Below are 18380 nucleotides of genomic sequence, written 5' to 3'. Positions count from 1 at the left end.
GTCAGATTGGTAGATCTGACCAGGCTTCCATTTGAATTCAAAGTGGGAGGTGAGCTGAAGGAAGCTATCAAGATTGTTTTAATAGTTAAATAAGAATGTTTTATAATAGTGGTGATAAAAGCTTTATATAGACAAATTCACAGATATAACTATATATGTAATTTTAAAATACATGCTTCTAAAATATGCTTGGAGAAATGGTTATTTTAATTTAGTAAATATAAACCTACATTGTTCTTTACACTGTTCATTTTCTTGACTAGCTAACAAAGGTAAGTTTCAGCCTGGTTCTTAGCAGTAAAATAAAAATCTCAATGAGAGTTTTCTGTATTTTACAATTCTATCCATTGAGATAATTTTCTCAGGTAATACAGAATTTTCAAAATTTTTCTGATTAGAGTATTGTGATTATGGGCAATTGCATAATTTTTTCACACTTGTACAGACTTTGAGAAACATTTGTACCTTTGTATAATTCAGCTGAAAACTATTAGAAGTAGCAGATAAAGTTATTGCTATTGTAGAATTTATTGGTTGACTATCTTCATATTAAACCACCTGGAAAACTGTAAAATAGTAGTAAAATTATCTAAAGTTACACAGAGTCTTGGTTCCATAACCTTCTAGTATGACCTAGGGCAAGATAATCAAATATTCCATGGTTGAGTTTCTCCATCTATAAAATTAGGATAAGCCAGGTGTGGTAGCACATACCTGTAATCCTAGCACATAGGAGGCTGAGACTGGAGGATCGCTTTGAGGCCCGTCTGGACTACATAAGTGAGTTCAAGGCCAGTCTGAACTACATATCAAGACCCTGTTTCAAACAAACAAAAAACTGGAATTAAATATACTTTCTACCTGATACGTTTTGAGGATTAAAGTACGTGAAGAGTGTCACACAGTGTCTATCTCACAGTAAATGCTATATAAAGTCAACTATCCTAATACTATGATTATGGTTAATCTTTTACTACAAGTTACTTATACTAGAATGAAAACTTCATTTGCACCTGGTATTAATTATCAGAAACTGTAAAATAAGGTTTTCTACATATAAGAAGCATAAAAATGTAAGATATATATGGAGTGCCTAGATAACTACCACATATTGCTTTAAAAACTTGGTAGAATATTTTTTAAATTTTAGAAGATGTTATCTTTATAAATCAACATTGCTGTCCTTTGTTAATTATATTTTGGGGTATGGGGGAATTAGATTTCAGAAGCTGAGAAAGACCTTCTTTTCAAGCAGTTAAGTGGTAGAATACAACTTCTAAATAAATTACGCCAGGAAGCTCTGGATCTAGAAATGCAGATGGAAAAGCAAAGGCAAGAAATTGCTGAGAATAAGAAGGTGATCAAGGACCTGCAAATAGCCACGGATAGCCTTGATTCCAAAGACCCAAAGCATGTAAGTAAATTAAGCAACATTTGTTACCAGGAAACCAGGTATGCAGTTAGGAATCAGCCACTCGTTTCCTTGGCCCTTGATTCTTTGTGCCCTTGATTGAAAAATTCAGTCAAGACACATAGGTCCTACAGAAGTATCAGTAGAATTTATTGTAAAACAGGTACAGAGAGAAGGCAGGCAGTGCCAGGTAGTCATCTGTACCATGAGCAAGTTTGATACATTTTTATTCACACACAAGAGGTTCAGAAAACTAGGAAAATTGTGATGCTTATGTTTTACTTAGAATTTACTTTGGAAATGCAAAATGTCATCCTTTTTGTTTAGATGGTCAGTGTTTCTTCAGGTACTTTAATCATGTAAGAAACTTACAAAAAAAAGAAAAGTTCTCAATTTAAACCAGGTCCCAGCCCAAGGCAAGAGGGTCTTAAAGAACATTTTCATTCCTGATATTGAGCTGTAGAGTATGGCAGCCAGAATTCAGTGTGCCTTGTTCTCAAGTTAGATGGTCAGGTGAACAGATATATCAGAAGGAATGTGCACAGTGTATAATCTTAAGATGTCAGTGGGCTCTGTGGGATCATTTTGGATCTGAGACCTAATAAATATATTGAAATTTTTCTTTACTTAACTAGGAATACATGCTGTCTTGGCATCTCCCCCACCCACTTTGTTCCCTAGGCCAGCTAATGTTGACTACCTGCCTTACATTTTGACTTGTTCTGTGGAGACTAGAATATTATTGTCTAGATAGTACATTTTATCATTTTCAGCAGCATAGTCCTAAAAGTCTTTTAGTTTGATGCACAAATTCTGTGTGTGTGTGTGTGTGTGTGTGTGTGTGGTGTATGTGTATGTATATGAATGTGTGTTATATAAAAATACATATTTATAAATGTGTATGTATGTCCAAAACTAAACAACCTAAAGCTTAGAAGGAGTTAGCTTTCAGTGATGTTGGCTGCGTGTTACAGTTATTTTCAATGGTTAAATTTTAGAGCAAGAGAAACTTTCTCTAAGATGTTCTCAAAACTTAACTCTTTTTTCTTCCTTGCCTTCTTTTCTTTCTTAAGAGCAGAAAGAGCTGACAATATTTCTAAGTCCTTTTCCTTCCTCTTCTGTAGTCCTTTATACAAATATTCTACTATGTCTATCTATTGTTTCACATTGTTTTGTTTTGTCCTTAAAAACAAAACGTTTCTCTGGATTGTGCCTAAGATGTGATCAGGTCATTAGAGGACCATCAGGCACCTGTCTCTGTAAGCACTCTGAGAAATCTTACAATGGCTGTACCTTATCTAATATTTTAAAAATAAGTAAAAATATTTCCTACATATTTTCCTGGTATATCTTAGATAATAAGGTTATCTAGATTATCAGAAATCATAGAATTTTAACACGATAAGGACTGTACTATAATTGCTGTAAGTGCTTGACAAGTTATTTAATTATTTTTTAAACATTAGATGTGGTCAGCTAATTTTGATAAAGGATAACTTCATCATCATAAATAATAGAATATTTCTAACAAAAGTTCAATGCTTAATATTGAAATCAAAGTAAAAGTCTTGATTATTTTAAGGAATTTTTGTTAGATGAAAAATCAGATATTGTAAATACTATGTATAATGAGATCAGTCATATCTTACTTTATTGCATTTATTTGTTCATAAGTCTGCCATCCGTGTAAAGCCCAGAGGACAGGGACTATATCTTACTGGTATCTATGTCCCTAGGGGCCAGCCCTTTGTTTATCTAGCTGGGGAAAGTAGGGAGGAACCACCCCACAAGCCCTCCCTTAAACTCACTTGCTGCCCCCTCCCATTCTGTGACCTAAAAGTCTAATTAGAACGTGGACTGTATGTTTGCTTTCTATAAACTTAGCTGTTGCATTCCTGGCAGATGCAGAGTTTTTCTGTAAAGAATTTTATCTAGAAGGGCTAAATGAGACTGAGGAGTGGTGTCCAAGTTCTGAAGGTAGCCCTGATAAATCTATGCTAGTGGGGATAAAGCATTTTAACCAGACTTGTTTCCTTTTTAAAGGTTTTGTTAAACTACTAAGTTAGTTGTTAAAGTTACAGCTTCAATCCCAGCAGCAGAGGTTATCTCTTGTGATTTGTTCACCTAGAGCGGTGATGGCGAACTTTTTAGAGCTTAATACAAACAATCTGCTGTGTGGCATGTGTGCCATAGGTTTGCCTTGAAGGAGCATCTTTTTCTAATTTATGTGAAGTTGTATTGGTCAGTGTTAGGTACCCCATTTTAGGCTACAAAATATGAGCCTTTTAGCAAAAGAAAGAGTCAAGTGTGGAATTTCTGCATATTTTTCTTTTTTCTTTTTTTTGATACCAGGGATCAAACTTGGGACCTTGCGCTTGAGAGGCAGGCAGTGGAACCACTGAGCTAAACAACCCCCCCCCCCCGCATATTTTTTTAAGACATAGAGATTTATTTAATTGATTTGTATTATCTAATCAGATGAAGTTATCTTTTTGAATAGCAGATAATATTTAAAAGTAAAATCTTGGGTTGGGGATTTTGACTCAGTGGTAGTACACTTGCCTAGCATGCTGTGAGACCCTGGGTTCAATTCCCAGCACCAGGCACACACAAAACAAAACAAAAGTAAAAGTTTAATTCTGATGAGATAAGGTAGAAGAGTGTCTGGTGCAGTGCTCAGTATTTTGCTGGCAAAGCAATTTATCATGCATCCCCATGAAGTTGTTGGCTTTCTTCCCCTTCAATTTGCAGAGGATGATAATGTGATTTAGAAAGATTAAATGATTTGCCCTAAAACCACCCCTTTGGGAAGAGGCAGGTCCCTTGTTTAAGCTACTACAGTGATCCTTTCCTTTAAAAAAAGATTAAAAGTCTAAAGAAATTATTTTAAAATTAGCTCAGAAACAAGTCTAGTCGAGTTTTAAAAAAAATAAGTATTTAGATTTCAAAAGGGAAAGTTATTATTTAATAATGAAATCCTATTTTACTTGTTCATTTGTGCTGGAAGCAAAATATCACAGGAGCAAACCTAAAAGGAAAATCTATATTCCCCAGTGGAAGCAAAAAGGCAGCAGTTCTCTAGGGAGTTAGCCTGTCCTGATCTTCGAAGTGCTAGGGCGTGATTGGCCCTCTGGCCCTCAGCAGCTTCCTGTGTTATGATTTAAAGAGTGAACGAGTGATGGGTGGGGCTTGTGTACAGAAACTGTTGGTGATTGGTTCGGCCGAGCTGTATTTCACTCTTGGCCAGGAATGTGGTTTGAAGCGCTGGGAAGTTACCGAGGTTCTGAAGCCTTTACAAAAATGTGGCTGTCAGAGAGGGAAATGCACAAGAATTTGAAGACAGCATTAGAAAACGTTCCGCCCACAGTTCCCCTGTTCTCAACGGCTCAGTTTTGACAGGACAGATTCGAAGTTAAGGTATGATTATTTTCTCTCTCTCTCAATACAAAGGCTTTGAATTGAGGAGGAGTCAGCTGTAAGTTCCTGTTTTTGCAATAACTCGTGTGAACTCCACGGTAGTGAAAAATCGCAGAATGTACTCTTGCTTGCATGTGCTTTAATGCACGTCATTGGCATGTTGAACCAAAATTTTATTCTGCATATAAAGTGGTTTCGGTAGGTTTTTTTTAAAATGGAGACTTAAAGATTGATTTGGGTCTGAGTACAGTGTTTTGGGAATTTTTTGTGTTTGTTGAGCCATAAAAATCTCACTTACTTAGGATTTTAGCATGTAAGCAGTTATCTGCACTTACTTTTCAGAAGGTTTGAGATAGATATTTTGAGAATGTGGGGAAAGACAAGATTTGAACATTCCATTTGTTTTACCAGTAGTAAAATGAAAACTTTCAATCAAGTGTGCACTCATTTAATCTTCAGAAATAAAGACTTGTCTTAGTAGTATTTTGGGGGAGCAGATCTCTAAATTTGAGAAATGTTCTTTTATAATCAAATGGGTCTCAGACTTGAGAACCTTGGCATGTGCTGTTGAGACTGAAGCACTCTTCTGTCCTGAAGACTCTGTCTTCAGTTATTGTTCTATTCTCTGATCCTGTGGGGGCAGATTTAAAGCCCTGGAGTGGGGGGTGGGGTGAATGGGAGGGAAAGGTTCTCTGGGGAATTATTTTGTCTCCATAAGAACAGTTGCCTAAGGAGACCTGGGCAAGTCATTTGATGGATCTGAGACTCGGTTTCCTTTCATCTTTGTAAAATGAAGGGTTAGACTAGATCATTGGTTCACTCTTTTCCCTGGCACACCTGAGAAGTACAATCCACTCTTCAATTAACAGTGGCTCTCTAATGCAGTGACTGTCAGGGCATGTGGAATGGTAGAGGGGTGTGCCACCCTGAGGCCCTCCATCTCAAGATTCACTGGTCTTTGAGATCCCTCTTAGCTCCCAGTTTTACTAAATGTAAAAGCAAAATACTTGTTTGCATAAGGGAGTGAAAGTGAACTTGAATTCCAAGTATTATCTCATGCCTCTATTTTCCTAAGACATCTTTTTACAAGTATATTTAATGTGGTTTTTCAGATTGAAAAGGCATTATTTATTATTATAAAGTCTTGTAGTATAAAACTCATCAGGAAAAAATCTAGTTCTCCCATCTCAATATAATCCTTTTTAACATTTTTAGAATATACATCTTTAATCTTTCTCAATAAATATATGCTGAAATACTCAATTTGGGAACTTTTTTAGTTTTTGTTTTTTTATTAGTACATGTTTGGAGTACCTAATGTTTACATTCCTCATGGGAATTGGTACATGTACATAACACATCTTGATTCTTTTTTCATCCTTTTCCTCTCTCCTCTCTCCCCACTCCTTCCATCTCTTGATCCCCTTTGGCAACTTTTTAAAAAGATATTTAAATCCCAGCACTCTGGGAGGCTGAGGCAGGAGGACTGCAAATTTGAACCCAGCCTAGATAACTTAACAATTTAGCAGGACCCTGTTGCAAAATAAAAATATTCAAGAAAGTAACAAGGGGGATAGCTGGGGATGTAGCTCAGTTCAGAAGCCCCTGGTTCAATACCCAGTACCAGGGGAAAAAAGTTTAACTTATAATTAAATTAATTTTAATACCCAGCAAATAACACTTAACTTAGCTGCATTAGCTACTACCTGTGTCTGTGAAAAAATCATTTAACCCCTTGATCCTCAATTTTCTTATTTGGAAAATAGAGATAATTCTCATATCAGGTTATTCTGAGGTTTAAATGAAAACTATTCATGTAAAACAGTATAGGATCTGACACAAAATAAATGTAAACTATATTTTATTTTCTATTTTTTCCTTTAAAAATGTTAGAAATTATTATTTGTAAAATTTAAAGAACCTTGGGGTTTTGCTGATTTTTTTTCTTTAATTCAGTCCCATGTGAAGGCTCAGAAACGGGGTAAAGAACAACAGCTTGACATTATGAACAAGCAATACAAACAACTTGAAAGCCGTTTGGATGAGATACTTTCTAGAATTGCTAAGGAGACTGAAGAGATTAAGGACCTTGAACAACAGCTTACTGAAGGTGAGAATTTACCTGTGATTTAAAGTAAATCCACTGTTAACAAAAGAAAGATGATAGGCATTAATTCAGGTAGTGACTGAATATGAGTTAGCTCTTAATGCTAGTGTTAGGGAAATGTATGTAGAGTACCCAAAATGTTTAGTTGAATTTTTTAAAAATTTATTTTCAGTTATGTTTTATTGTGTTGATGCCTAGTGAGTCAGGTCATCCCATTCAGTGGGGAAAAAGTCAGTACGTGCCTGTGATAAGCTCTGTCATGTGGTTGTCCTCTGGGCATAAAACCCTTTCAGGAGCAAAGAGCTGATCGGCATGAGGAAATCCAGTGGTTAGTTACAATAAAAGTGTAGAAAGAACAAAAAACTTTTTAAGTTCTACTTTTGTAATACAAATGTAAATAGAGACATTCCTGTAATAATAGAAGAGGAAGAGGACAATAGGCTGTAATGGTGACAGCCTAAAGTCTCTGTCCCCATTGTACCATTATCAGTGTGTCACTTCGGACAAGTTTTATTTTTGTCTTGATGACTAGCTGTTGGGAGGTTAAAAAGAGAGTATTCATAAAGTGTCAGACAACATAGTGGGTACCCAGTATATGTTGTTTTTGTTTTTTAGTTTTGTTGTTTTTTTCAAGGTTTCAGGTCATATTTTTATGCTGTTAGTCTTCAGGTCTAGTGTGTGGCTTTTTTTGTGTGTGTTTAGCAACAAGAATTCAGTTTTGCTCTATGTTTTTTATTTATTTGGAAATTATTTAAACTTTTACAGTGTAAGTCAGGTATTTTGTAAGCATTTACCACTAAATATACTATTTTAATTGTATACTTGCTTTATATTCCTATACTACAGAAAATAAGAAAATTATCATTATATCTTGAAAAAGAAAACTAAGATAAGATAAAATTAGAATCTTAGAACTTCACTCTTAGCTATAACAAATTGCTAAGGAAACAAAGCAGTACTTTAAACATATACATTATTATCCCTTTTCTGTCCTGCTTAGGCCAGATAGCATCAAATGAAGCTCTGAAGAAGGATTTAGAAGGTGTCATTAGTGGGTTGCAAGAGTACCTGGGAACCATCAAAGGCCAAGCAACTCAGGCCCAGAATGAGTGCAGGAAGCTACAGGATGAGAAAGAAACATTGCTGAAGAAGTTGACTGAAGTTGAACAAGAGAGGAACGAACTAGAAGTAGTTGCCATGGATGCAGAAAATATGAGGAAGGTATGATTTGTTTCTTCCTGTTTATTTTCTTTAACTTCAGAAGTAGAAAATCTCCAAAGTAAGTTGAAAAGTTATAAACAGTATAGTTGTAAGTGAAAAAAGGTATTAGTGGCCATTTGGTAGTTTTTTCTTTTTAAAAGTTGGGTATTTTTCTTTCTTTAGCTGTGGTATGTTTGCAATAATTATTTTTCCTTTACTAAGAAAAGGAAATTGTTTTAGCTATATTTCTATCCCTGAAAGATATTGTGTCAAATAACTCTAAAGAATATGAAATTGTATCTATTAAAAATGTATTAAAAAGGGGCCGGGGATTTAGCTCAGTGGTTTCGCCACCTGCTGCGCAAGCACAAGGACCCAAGTTCGATCTCCAGCACCAAAAAAAAAAAAAAATGTATTAAAAGGTCTGGGGAGTTAGTGGCACTGCGCCTGCCTCATATGCACAAGGTCCTAAGTTTGATCCCCAGTACCAAAAGAAAAAAGAAAAAAATGTAGTAAAAACAAAAGCAAATGCCGTATTAAATATTCATATTTTATTATTTGTACAGCAAAAGTAAGCACAACATGGCTTATCTTACTCGCTGCTATTATTTGATAATTTTGAGATTATTTTACCTATAACAAGCCAGATACAGTGTTGTATTTTGCACCTTTCCATTCCTGATTTGTTGCCCATAAATTTTGAGATTTCACTTATGCTATTTTAGTGTTTTGGCATACTTTATCATGCATGAGTCCCACAGATTCCCAAATCTCATGCTCAGCAGTTTGGCTCCAGAAATCTGAGTATTTTTTTAGTGTTATGGACTTTTTCAGGAATATAAAAATATTTAACAGCATGTATTCACAATCAGCTTAAGAAATAAATCATTACAGATATATTTGAAAACTTCTCTGTACTCCCAGAGACAACAAAATCCTTAATGTGGTTATTATTTTCCTGCATCTCTAGTCTGTCATTATATATGATAACATCCATAAACAATATATAGTATTGTTTTCTGTGATTTTAAGACTTACAAAAAGGCAAGATAGAATACATATTCTTTCACACTTTCTTTCTTCATATTTATGTTTTTGAGAATTATGCACATTAATATGCACAGCTCTATTTTTATTGATGTATATAGCATTCAATGTATATACACCCCACAAAGTTACTGTTTATTCATACTCCTTTGAGGGGCCAATTGAATCATTTTCATTCTTTTACTATTATTAACAATGCTAGGTATAACATTCTTATACATGTCTTGAGCCTGAGCAATGCAGAGATTGGATAAGTGTCCTCAGAAGCCCATGTTTGAAAGGCTTGGTCATTAGGCTGTGGCATCACTGGAAGATGGTGGAACCTTTATGAGGTAGGCCCTTATAGAAGGAAGTTAGACCATTGAGGGCATGCCCTTGAAAATATTGGGATCCTAGCCTCTTTCTTTTTGCATTTTGTCTGCCAGAAAGAATCTTAGGCCTCCTCTGCTATGAGCTCCCAGTATGATTTACTGTGTTCCCACAGGCCTAAGGTAATAGGGCCAGGTGACCATGGACTGAACCTCTGAAACCATGAGCTAAAATAAACGTTTTCTTCTTGCAAGTGGATTGTCTCAGATATTTTGTTACAGTAATGGAAAGCTGACTCACATAGCAACTATGATCAGAAGTAGATCGGTGAGTCAGAAATTATGTACATCCGCAATTAACTTCACCACATAGGTATTTTTCTTGAGTCATTTGAGAATTAGTTACAGACATCATGAGCCTTTGCCCCTGAATATTTCAGCACATGTTTTCTAAGGACAAGGACATTTCCCCAATGTAAACACAAAATTATCAGATGCAAGGAATATTTGCTAGACTTCATGTTTGCCAATCTGCTGAGTTTTAAATGGTGCCTTTCCTCCGTCTTTTTATTATGGAAATTTTCACACTTTCAGAAAACTTGAAATACTAGTTCAATGAATATCTGTGAGCCCTCTTGGATGTAATAAAAAAATATTTTGCTGTATTTATTTTCTTTCTCTTATACATATGTACTTTCCCCCCAACTTATTAGAAAGTTGTAGACATCATTACATCTTTCGTTTATCACACATCTCTTAAGATGAGTTTTGTATATCACGACAATACCATTAGTACACCTAGGAAAATTAATAATAATTCACTAACAATAAGACATCTAAGATCTGAACCATAATTCAAATTTTCTCGATTATCTGTAGAATATCTTAAAGTGTGTGTGTGTGTGTGTGTGTGTGTGTGTGTGTGTGTAATCCAGGCTGGTAGTACTGTTGTTTTTTCCTTGTGATTTAATTCATTTCTCTTTGATTCATGTAAAACAGTATCTTATTTTAACAACATTTCCCCCTAATTACTGGAGAGGTAGGACCTTTCATTTGTTCAGCGTTTCCTCTTCAATGAATTTCCTATCCTTTGCCCATTTTTCTGTTGGATTATCTGTCTTTTCTTAATGATTTGTAGGAATTCTTTATATATTCTGGATATTAATCCTTTGTGGATTACATGTGGTATCTGCATTTCAAACATACAGCCCAAGTGTCTCAGATACCAGGTAGTTTTTGGAATGCCTGTTGAGAAGCTCTTCTGTACAAGTTCTCATCACCAGATTCTCTGTATTAGTCCAGAATAGTTTGATCTAACTCTTCAAGAACTCAAATAGGTGAAAGTTGTAACATTTAATCACATGCCCACACATACATGCATACACACACAAAACAGGTGGACTAAAATAAATCAGATCTGCAGTATCCTAATCAATATGTATTTATAGTCTTGTTAGCACACATTCAAGTTACTTTATTATCCTTACTATTTTTTTATTTTGGTACTGGGGACCGAACTCGGGTCCTCGCGCTTGCGCAGCAGGTGGCGAAACCACTGAGCTAAATCCCTGGCCCCTATTATCCTTACTATTAGAGAGTGCCAGTCGCCTTTCTTTATCTTGGTAAGTAAACATACTGTGGTTTAATTGGAATCTGGGATGAAGGTTCATATCCTGACTTTATTCTTTTTCTAGGTGCACAGCACTATGCAATTTACTAAAATGGTCATTCTCCAGTTTCTCTCTGTAAAATTGTATAAGTTGCTTTCCATAGTAATTGTGAAGATACAATGAAATAATGAATGTGAAAACATTTAATCCAGTATCTGATGGAAAATAGACTTTAAATCTTGCCTTTTCTCTCCACCCTAGTCCTGTTTTCCTTTTGTATTTTGAGATCTTTTAAAGTATCACACAACTGGTTTCACTGGAAAGCAACATATTTTTTTTTTAATTTTTTATTTTTTTGGTACTGGGGATCGAACTTGGGACCTTGCACTTGCAAGGCAGGCAGCGGAACCACTGAGCTAAATCCCTGGCCAAACAACATATTTTAGCTGGCTGACTTTCCTCATTGCATTTAGTCAGGATTCTTTTTTCCAACTAGGATATGCACAGCTGGAGACTTCATCATGATGCTGATGAAAACTTTCTGTGCCAGGCAGCAGTGGCTGGCTAGCATTTGGTTCACAGTACTCAAATTAATGACATGTAATGACTTGCAGATGCTTAAGCAGCATGGTGAGGGTTCCACAGTTAAACACACTGAATTTTTCCAGGAGCTTGCAGAGCTAGAAAGCGCCCTCCAGGAACAGCATGAAGTGAATGCATCCTTGCAGCAGACTCAAGAAGATCTCAGTGCCTATGAAGCTGAACTAGAGGCACAGCTAAGACTAAGGGATGCTGAAGCCAACCAACTCAAGGAAGAACTGGACAGACTCACAAGGCTTACACGGGTAAGTAGGAGGATAAGCCAACTAGAAACTAAGTAGCCTGTGCCTTAAAGTATCATCTTTTTCTGTATATCCTAAGATTAAATGTAATCTTTTAAATATAATGTATATGGAATGAAGGGAAGGGCACATTTTTGAAGTAAGACATTCTGAGTTAAAATATTAGCCCTGTATGAACATGGGCAGATTATTTCATGGCTTGGAGCCTCCCAGCCTATTCCTCCTCTATAAAATGGCAGATGATGAGGATAAATAAGATGAAGGGCATGAAAGCACTTGGTCATTGCTATTCAATAAATTCTAGTTCTTCTCAGAATAGCTTTACATGACTTCTTTTAAGTTGATGTTTAATTTTTCTTTTGCTCTTTACTTTTATGATTGGTTGAACTAGCTACAAGTTTGTTATACTTGCAAATTAGAGAAAACATTATCTGTCTAATCAATAGGTATTGATTGGCCATTGAGGGCCAGGTGGTGTGGATACTCTTGAGAATGTACTCACTGTCCTAAGGAGCTGACAGTCCAGCAGGTGAAACAGGTGAGGGAGAAGAAAGGGACAGGGTTTTATGGCAGAGGAGCAGGTAGTCAGGAAGGCAACCCTAAAGAAATAATGTTTCAGCTGAAGCTTGAAGGATGAGTAGGATGTAGCCATGTAGAGGGAAAAGAGTGAAAGACATAGGGTTAGGAAGGGATGAGTATGAGTGTTCTAGACAGAGGAGCACAGAGAGAGGGTGTAATGCATCTGAAGGCTGAAAGTGTGCCTCTAGGATGCCAGGTGCAAGGAGAGAAGAGAGAAAGAGAGTGAGACATAAAAGTGGAAAGGGGCAGAGGCCAGCCAGCAGTAATATATTTTTTATCAGATGGAAAATACAGTTCTGTTTAGGTTGATAGCCACATGGGCTGCATCTTCCTCCAGGAAGCCCACTTTAACCTTCCTTTCTGCCTGCTGAAAATCTGGGTTTAAAACTCTTCTTTGGTTTTCCTGTAGCCTGTGCTCAGTTGAGGCATTTATTCACATGTGTGATGATCACCTGTCTTCCCGGAGTTAGACTGAAAGCTCAGTGAATACTTCAAATGTATCTGCTTGTTTTCTGTTTTCTCCATGCTCATGAGAAGGCTCAATGTGTGCTTATTGGACAAAAATGAAATAAGATAGTTTGAATTTCAAAAATGCATGTAAAAGAGCATTCAGATAATTAGAAAAAGAATTAAAATAGGTATGTATTTATACTTAGTTGTATTATTGTACTCCCTTACTTATCAGATACTAGTCACTTGTCAATTGTCAGGGTTGCATTTCTCAAGAGTACCAAGTTTTGAAAACATAAGATCAGAGTCAGAAAACAGGAAGTTGGGGGAAAACAATTAAAATCACAGTAAATACATATTTTTAAATAAGTGAATAAAATTTCTAAATATCCCCTTATAAATAAAATTTCTTCTTTTCAAGCAAGCCCTTTACTAGTTTGATAGATGTATATTGTCCTTTGTACTTACACTGTCCCCTTTTTTTGTTTCCTTATATTTCTATAAAAAATGTAAGTGCCTGGTTTTTTTACCTATTCAGTTAATATTAAAAGAATATCTGTCCCCCAGCACCAGAACTTCCAGGATTAAATCTTCAAAACACAAATCAGTATGGACCATAAAAGATCTTGTCCTTCTGATCTACAGAGCTACAGATCTTTGTTTGGTACACTTTAGTTATAGGAAACCACATGTGAAACTTGTTAAGCAGAGATTCCTGGGGCCTGCCTTAGAGATTCTGACCCATCAAGACTGAGATAGGCTCTGGAAATCTGCATTTTTAACAAACACATCACATGATTTTGATAAAAGTATTTGAAGTCTGGTTTTAAGGGTAGGTGTTTAAGCCACCCTGGAAGATTCTGATACAGGCTACCCAGGATAAGCTGGTTAATAATTTAAGGAGCATGTAGAAAAATTATCTGGGTTTTTAGATTTCAGAGTACTAACATGAAACTGATTGTTATAAAACTAACAGCAAGTGCTTCTGTGTATAGGTAAACTTATTTATGCCTTTTGGGTTCATCAGTTGCTGTTTAACACTTGCATTTCGTGTCATTCATACCATCACAACAGTTAGAGCAATCAGCTCTTCAAGCAGAACTGGAGAAAGAAAGGCAGTCCCTCAAGAATGCCCTCGGAAAAGCCCAGTTCTCAGAAGAAAAGGAGCAGGAGAACATTGAACTCCACACAAAACTTAAAGAGCTACAGGTAGAGATTTATTGCTTTAGAATTTGGAGTATATTCATACGTAAGACACCTACAGATGATATCTTTTCGCCAGGCATTTAGGACCCTGTTCTTACATGTAGTAAGCAACTTGAATGATTAGAAAGGATTCTGGGTGGGGCAGCACTGTAACCTGTCTTCTTTTATGACCCATGGTTTTAAGATTATTAAAATTCATATTCTTTGTGTGGTTGTGGTGGTGCAAACGGGCGGAGGCAGTGTCCTTAGTGAACAGTATACTGTGTAAGTCCATGGGGGAAAGCCATACCAATACCATCACCAGATTTGTCACCAGACTTGAGCCAGTGTCCAGTGCATTTCTCTTCCACTAAAACATCTTTGAAATTATCTGTGAATTTAACTAGAGTGGGGTACGGTAAGACTTCTTAATTGCAAACAGTTTTCATAGTCTCTTCAGAAAGGATTCCATTAAATATGTAATCATTTTATGTTTGTGAGGAACATATTGTGGAATATTTTTATAGCTTAAAATACTCTGCCCTTCAAATTGCAGGAGAAACAGGTGGACAGGATTTTCCAGATAATTAAACTTTCTCAAAGACGACAGATGTCTAAACAAACAAGTACCTGAACCAGCACTCAGATCTTCAAATCTGAGGTCAAGGGCTGTTTGGCAGGCTGAGGTGGCAGCTGTTATCACCAGAAATAAAAAAGGGTAGAGTTGTGTGGTTTGGGGAAAGGCTTCCAAAACCCATGCAGGGAGATTTGTGATAAATAAGACTAAACTCACCCAAATATTCTCTTCTTCCAACACCCCAAATATTTTTCTTCAAAGTTTAAGGAAATATAATACCTATAATGTAATTTTTGTTATTACCATTTCAACTTCTGAAAGATGTACATATTTTTCATTGTTGTATAAGAGAGGTATGTGCATGTGTGTACATGTACTTTGGGTCTTCATTGGATTATTAGTTTTTATTTTTGCTGTGGAAATTTTCAAATAATCACAAAATCAAAGAGAATATTGTCAACATTCATTGTTTCATTTAGTTCACCTATTTTTGGCTGACAATTTTTAAAGAAAATCTCATACATGTTTGCTTAACCCTTAAATACTTCAGTGCCCATCCACAGAAAAGACTGAAATATATTCTTTAGGGGCCTTCTCCTCCAAGGTAGAAACTGAAGTCAGCTTTCCAAAAGGCTGGCCCATCATCCTGTGGGAATATTTCAGTTAGAACTAGGTTCTTTGGTTATTTGGCCTGATATCTCTTGGTATAGAGTTCAAGTTACTAACAACTCTACATTTGCATTTTTCAGAAATCATTTTGTTATGGTGAACCAAAACCTATTCACACTAGCTCAAAAAAGGAGACAGCTCTAGGAACCAGAGTCACTCTGTCAGTCTTTAGGGGTCCTCCTGGCTCTCTCATTTCTCCTTTCCTAACTGTGTGGACACTATATGTGGCTCAGCCTAGACCTCAGTCCTGAGCTGACTATCTCTTCAGGCTCAGCACTTACATGTGCTATACTGAATCTTGGTTCAGATGAAGGAGAGAGAATCTATCTTCTATATCATAGCATAGCCTACCTTTAAACTTGCTCAAAATGCTTACATTAGCTGACTGTTGTACAAAACAACACAAAGCCTATTTTATAATAGGTTTTAAATATATCATGTAATTTATTGGAAACATGATGGGGTGAAAATATACAAAACAAAATCTGAAAAATGCTGACAGTGCAGTACAGTGTAGAGAATGGATTGTTTATCCTCCTGAGAGCTTGGCAGACTGGGAGCTGTGGCTTCCTTCTGCCTCCCAGCATCACAAAGGAACATTATAATGCATTATCAGTAGCCCTGGAAAAAATCAAAATTCAACATATATTTTCTTTCTAAAATCAAATAGTAAAGTAAGGGACCATCTGTATGTAGTACAGAGAAGGCCATGTCTGGACATGGGCAGGACAGTTTACAGATGAAAAGACCCCAGATGGCATGGGGACTTAAAAATATTAACTGCAGGGCCAGGGATTTAGCTTAGTGGTTTCGCTGCCTGCTGCGCAAGGGCAAGGACTTGAGTTCGATCCTCTGTACTCCCCCCCGCAAAAAAAAATTAACTGCAATTCTTGATTCTCCATTTTAGTTAACAATAATAGACTGAGGTTGAAGTAGATTCATCACTCAGGTTTTACAGGTATTTGGAGGAACATAATTGCTTAGGACTATTTTGCTTTATAATTTAGGGATATTTGAGCAATTTCTTTTTATTTGAAAGAGGCACTGTCTGAATTTAGTTCTGTGGGCTAGATATGCTCATTCATTTGTTTGTAGTGAAAATATACTGGCAAATAACAAATACTCCTCGTATCACCCCCCTCTATAGGATGACAATAACTTGTTAAAACAACAACTAAAAGATTTCCAGAATCACCTTAACCATGTAGTTGATGGCTTGATTCATCCAGAGGAAGTGGCAGCTCGTGTGGATGAGCTAAGGAGAAAACTGCAGTTAGGAGCTGGGGAAATAAGGTAAGGAAAAATCTGGACCTCCTAATATGGAGTATGCTTCACAGCCTCAGAGTTGTGAGTGTGAGGTTCGGTGAACTCATCTTCCTAAGTCCTGTTAATGGCTGATTTCTTTTGCTGGGTTCTCCTTATGATGTTCTCAAGATGGAGACATTCAACTTCATTTAATGGTAATTTTCACTGATTTTTTTTTTTACATTTTAGGTCTTTCATATTTTTTGATAATGTTTAATTAAAAACATAAAGGTATTTAAGAGTCTTACTTGCAAGTTCATTGTATATGGTCAGGAAGTATTATGGATTTTAAACAGAAACAACTATCAGTAGAAAACAGGATTATTACAAATATATGAATATTCTTTGCCTGACATGGGCCTGTGTTTTCAGGCTCATGATAAAGTTATCACTTGATAAAATTATCATTTGCATATAGGAGGTACTCAGTAAGTTGCTGGAAATTGACACTACTCCCTTTGCATAGTTTTTTTTTGTTTTGTTTTTAATCTTGCACTAATGTTAGCAGCATATTTATATCCAGCATCAAAAATAAAATGTCACATATATATAGTATTTTCTCCTTTCCAGAATCCATAGCCCTTCAGATGTCTTAGGAAAAAGTCTTGCCGATTTACAGAAACAATTCAGCGAAATCCTTGCACAGTTGCAGTGGGAAAAAGAGGAAGCACAAGTTAGAGAGAGAAAACTCCAGGAAGAAATGGCTCTGCAACAAGAGAAACTGGCAAATGGACAAGAGGAGTTCAGGCAGGCCTGTGAAAGAGCCCTTGAAGCAAGAGTAAGAAAAATGGGCAAGGGCAGCTGTAGGGCAGCATGTGGTGAACACTAATGTTTTGAGCAAATGACAATGCTTCCTTTCTTGTGTAAATTCAGCATAACTGTTGTTATTTTCACTCATACCATATCTAGCTGAGTGTGACTAAATCCATCCCTGAATATGGTTAGTGAGGTCAGAGTCAGGCCTGTTTGTGGCACTGTGTTTTCTTTGTTTTAGAAGCAAGTGAGAAATGTTTTATAAAAGCAGATAAATAATACCACATTTCTAGAGTATAGTGTGGTGCCAGAATCTGAGTTTTTGGACATAATGAGGCAAATGTTCAAATGGATCCTAGAGAGCATTTAAGATACAATCATCCCCAGTAATTCATTGTACAAAATTTTGTTATTCTCTCTCTTTTTTTTTTTTGGTACCGGGGATCGAACTTGGGTCCTTGCGCTTGCAAGGCAGGTGCTGGAACCACTGAGCTAAATCCCCGGCCCTTGTTATTCTCTTATAGTAAAGTGAAAGATAACTCCATAACAAAATTTTATTTTTCTTAAAACATATTTTACTTTTAAAAATTTGATTTCCTTACAGATTAATTTTGATAAGAAGCAACATGATGCAAGAATCCAGCAGTTGGAGAATGAAATTCACTATTTGCAAGAGAATCTAAAAAGTATGGAAGAGATTCAAGGCCTTACGGATTTCCAGCTCCAGGAAGCTGATGAAGAGAAGGAGAGAATTCTAGACCAACTGCAAGAGTTAGAGAAAAAGGTGGGACGACTAGGAAAGTCAGACACATAAGTAGCTGCTGTCCAGGTCCTGCCCTGGTGAGCCAGTCACCTTAGAGGAGTGTGATTCACATTCACCTCTGGGTGTTTGCTGGGCAGAGCTGAACTAACCTCAGAGA

At 36.4% G+C, this 18380-nt stretch overlaps 1 protein-coding gene across 4 annotated transcripts in view; it reads left to right on the top strand.

The window, feature by feature from the left end:
* The window catches only part of Cntrl (centriolin), an 80200-nt gene that overhangs the window by 28068 nt on the left and 33752 nt on the right, over window positions 1–18380 (top strand). For all 4 annotated transcript variants that reach the window (XM_087183276.1, XM_087183275.1, XM_004849461.4 and 1 more), the window contains 8 exons: window positions 1220–1414; window positions 6785–6938; window positions 7936–8156; window positions 11769–11945; window positions 14046–14180; window positions 16550–16695; window positions 17278–17485; window positions 18065–18244. In XM_087183276.1, the coding sequence (XP_087039402.1) occupies window positions 1220–1414; window positions 6785–6938; window positions 7936–8156; window positions 11769–11945; window positions 14046–14180; window positions 16550–16695; window positions 17278–17485; window positions 18065–18244 (1416 nt within the window). The remainder of the gene's footprint in view (window positions 1–1219; window positions 1415–6784; window positions 6939–7935; window positions 8157–11768; window positions 11946–14045; window positions 14181–16549; window positions 16696–17277; window positions 17486–18064; window positions 18245–18380) is intronic.

The sequence above is a fragment of the Heterocephalus glaber genome, unplaced genomic scaffold (genome assembly GCF_053883595.1).
Source record: "Heterocephalus glaber isolate CG9 unplaced genomic scaffold, H.glaber_assembly_v1.0 deba00001479, whole genome shotgun sequence".
NCBI lineage: Eukaryota > Metazoa > Chordata > Mammalia > Rodentia > Bathyergidae > Heterocephalus > Heterocephalus glaber.
This window is presented reverse-complemented; position numbering and strand designations above follow the sequence as displayed.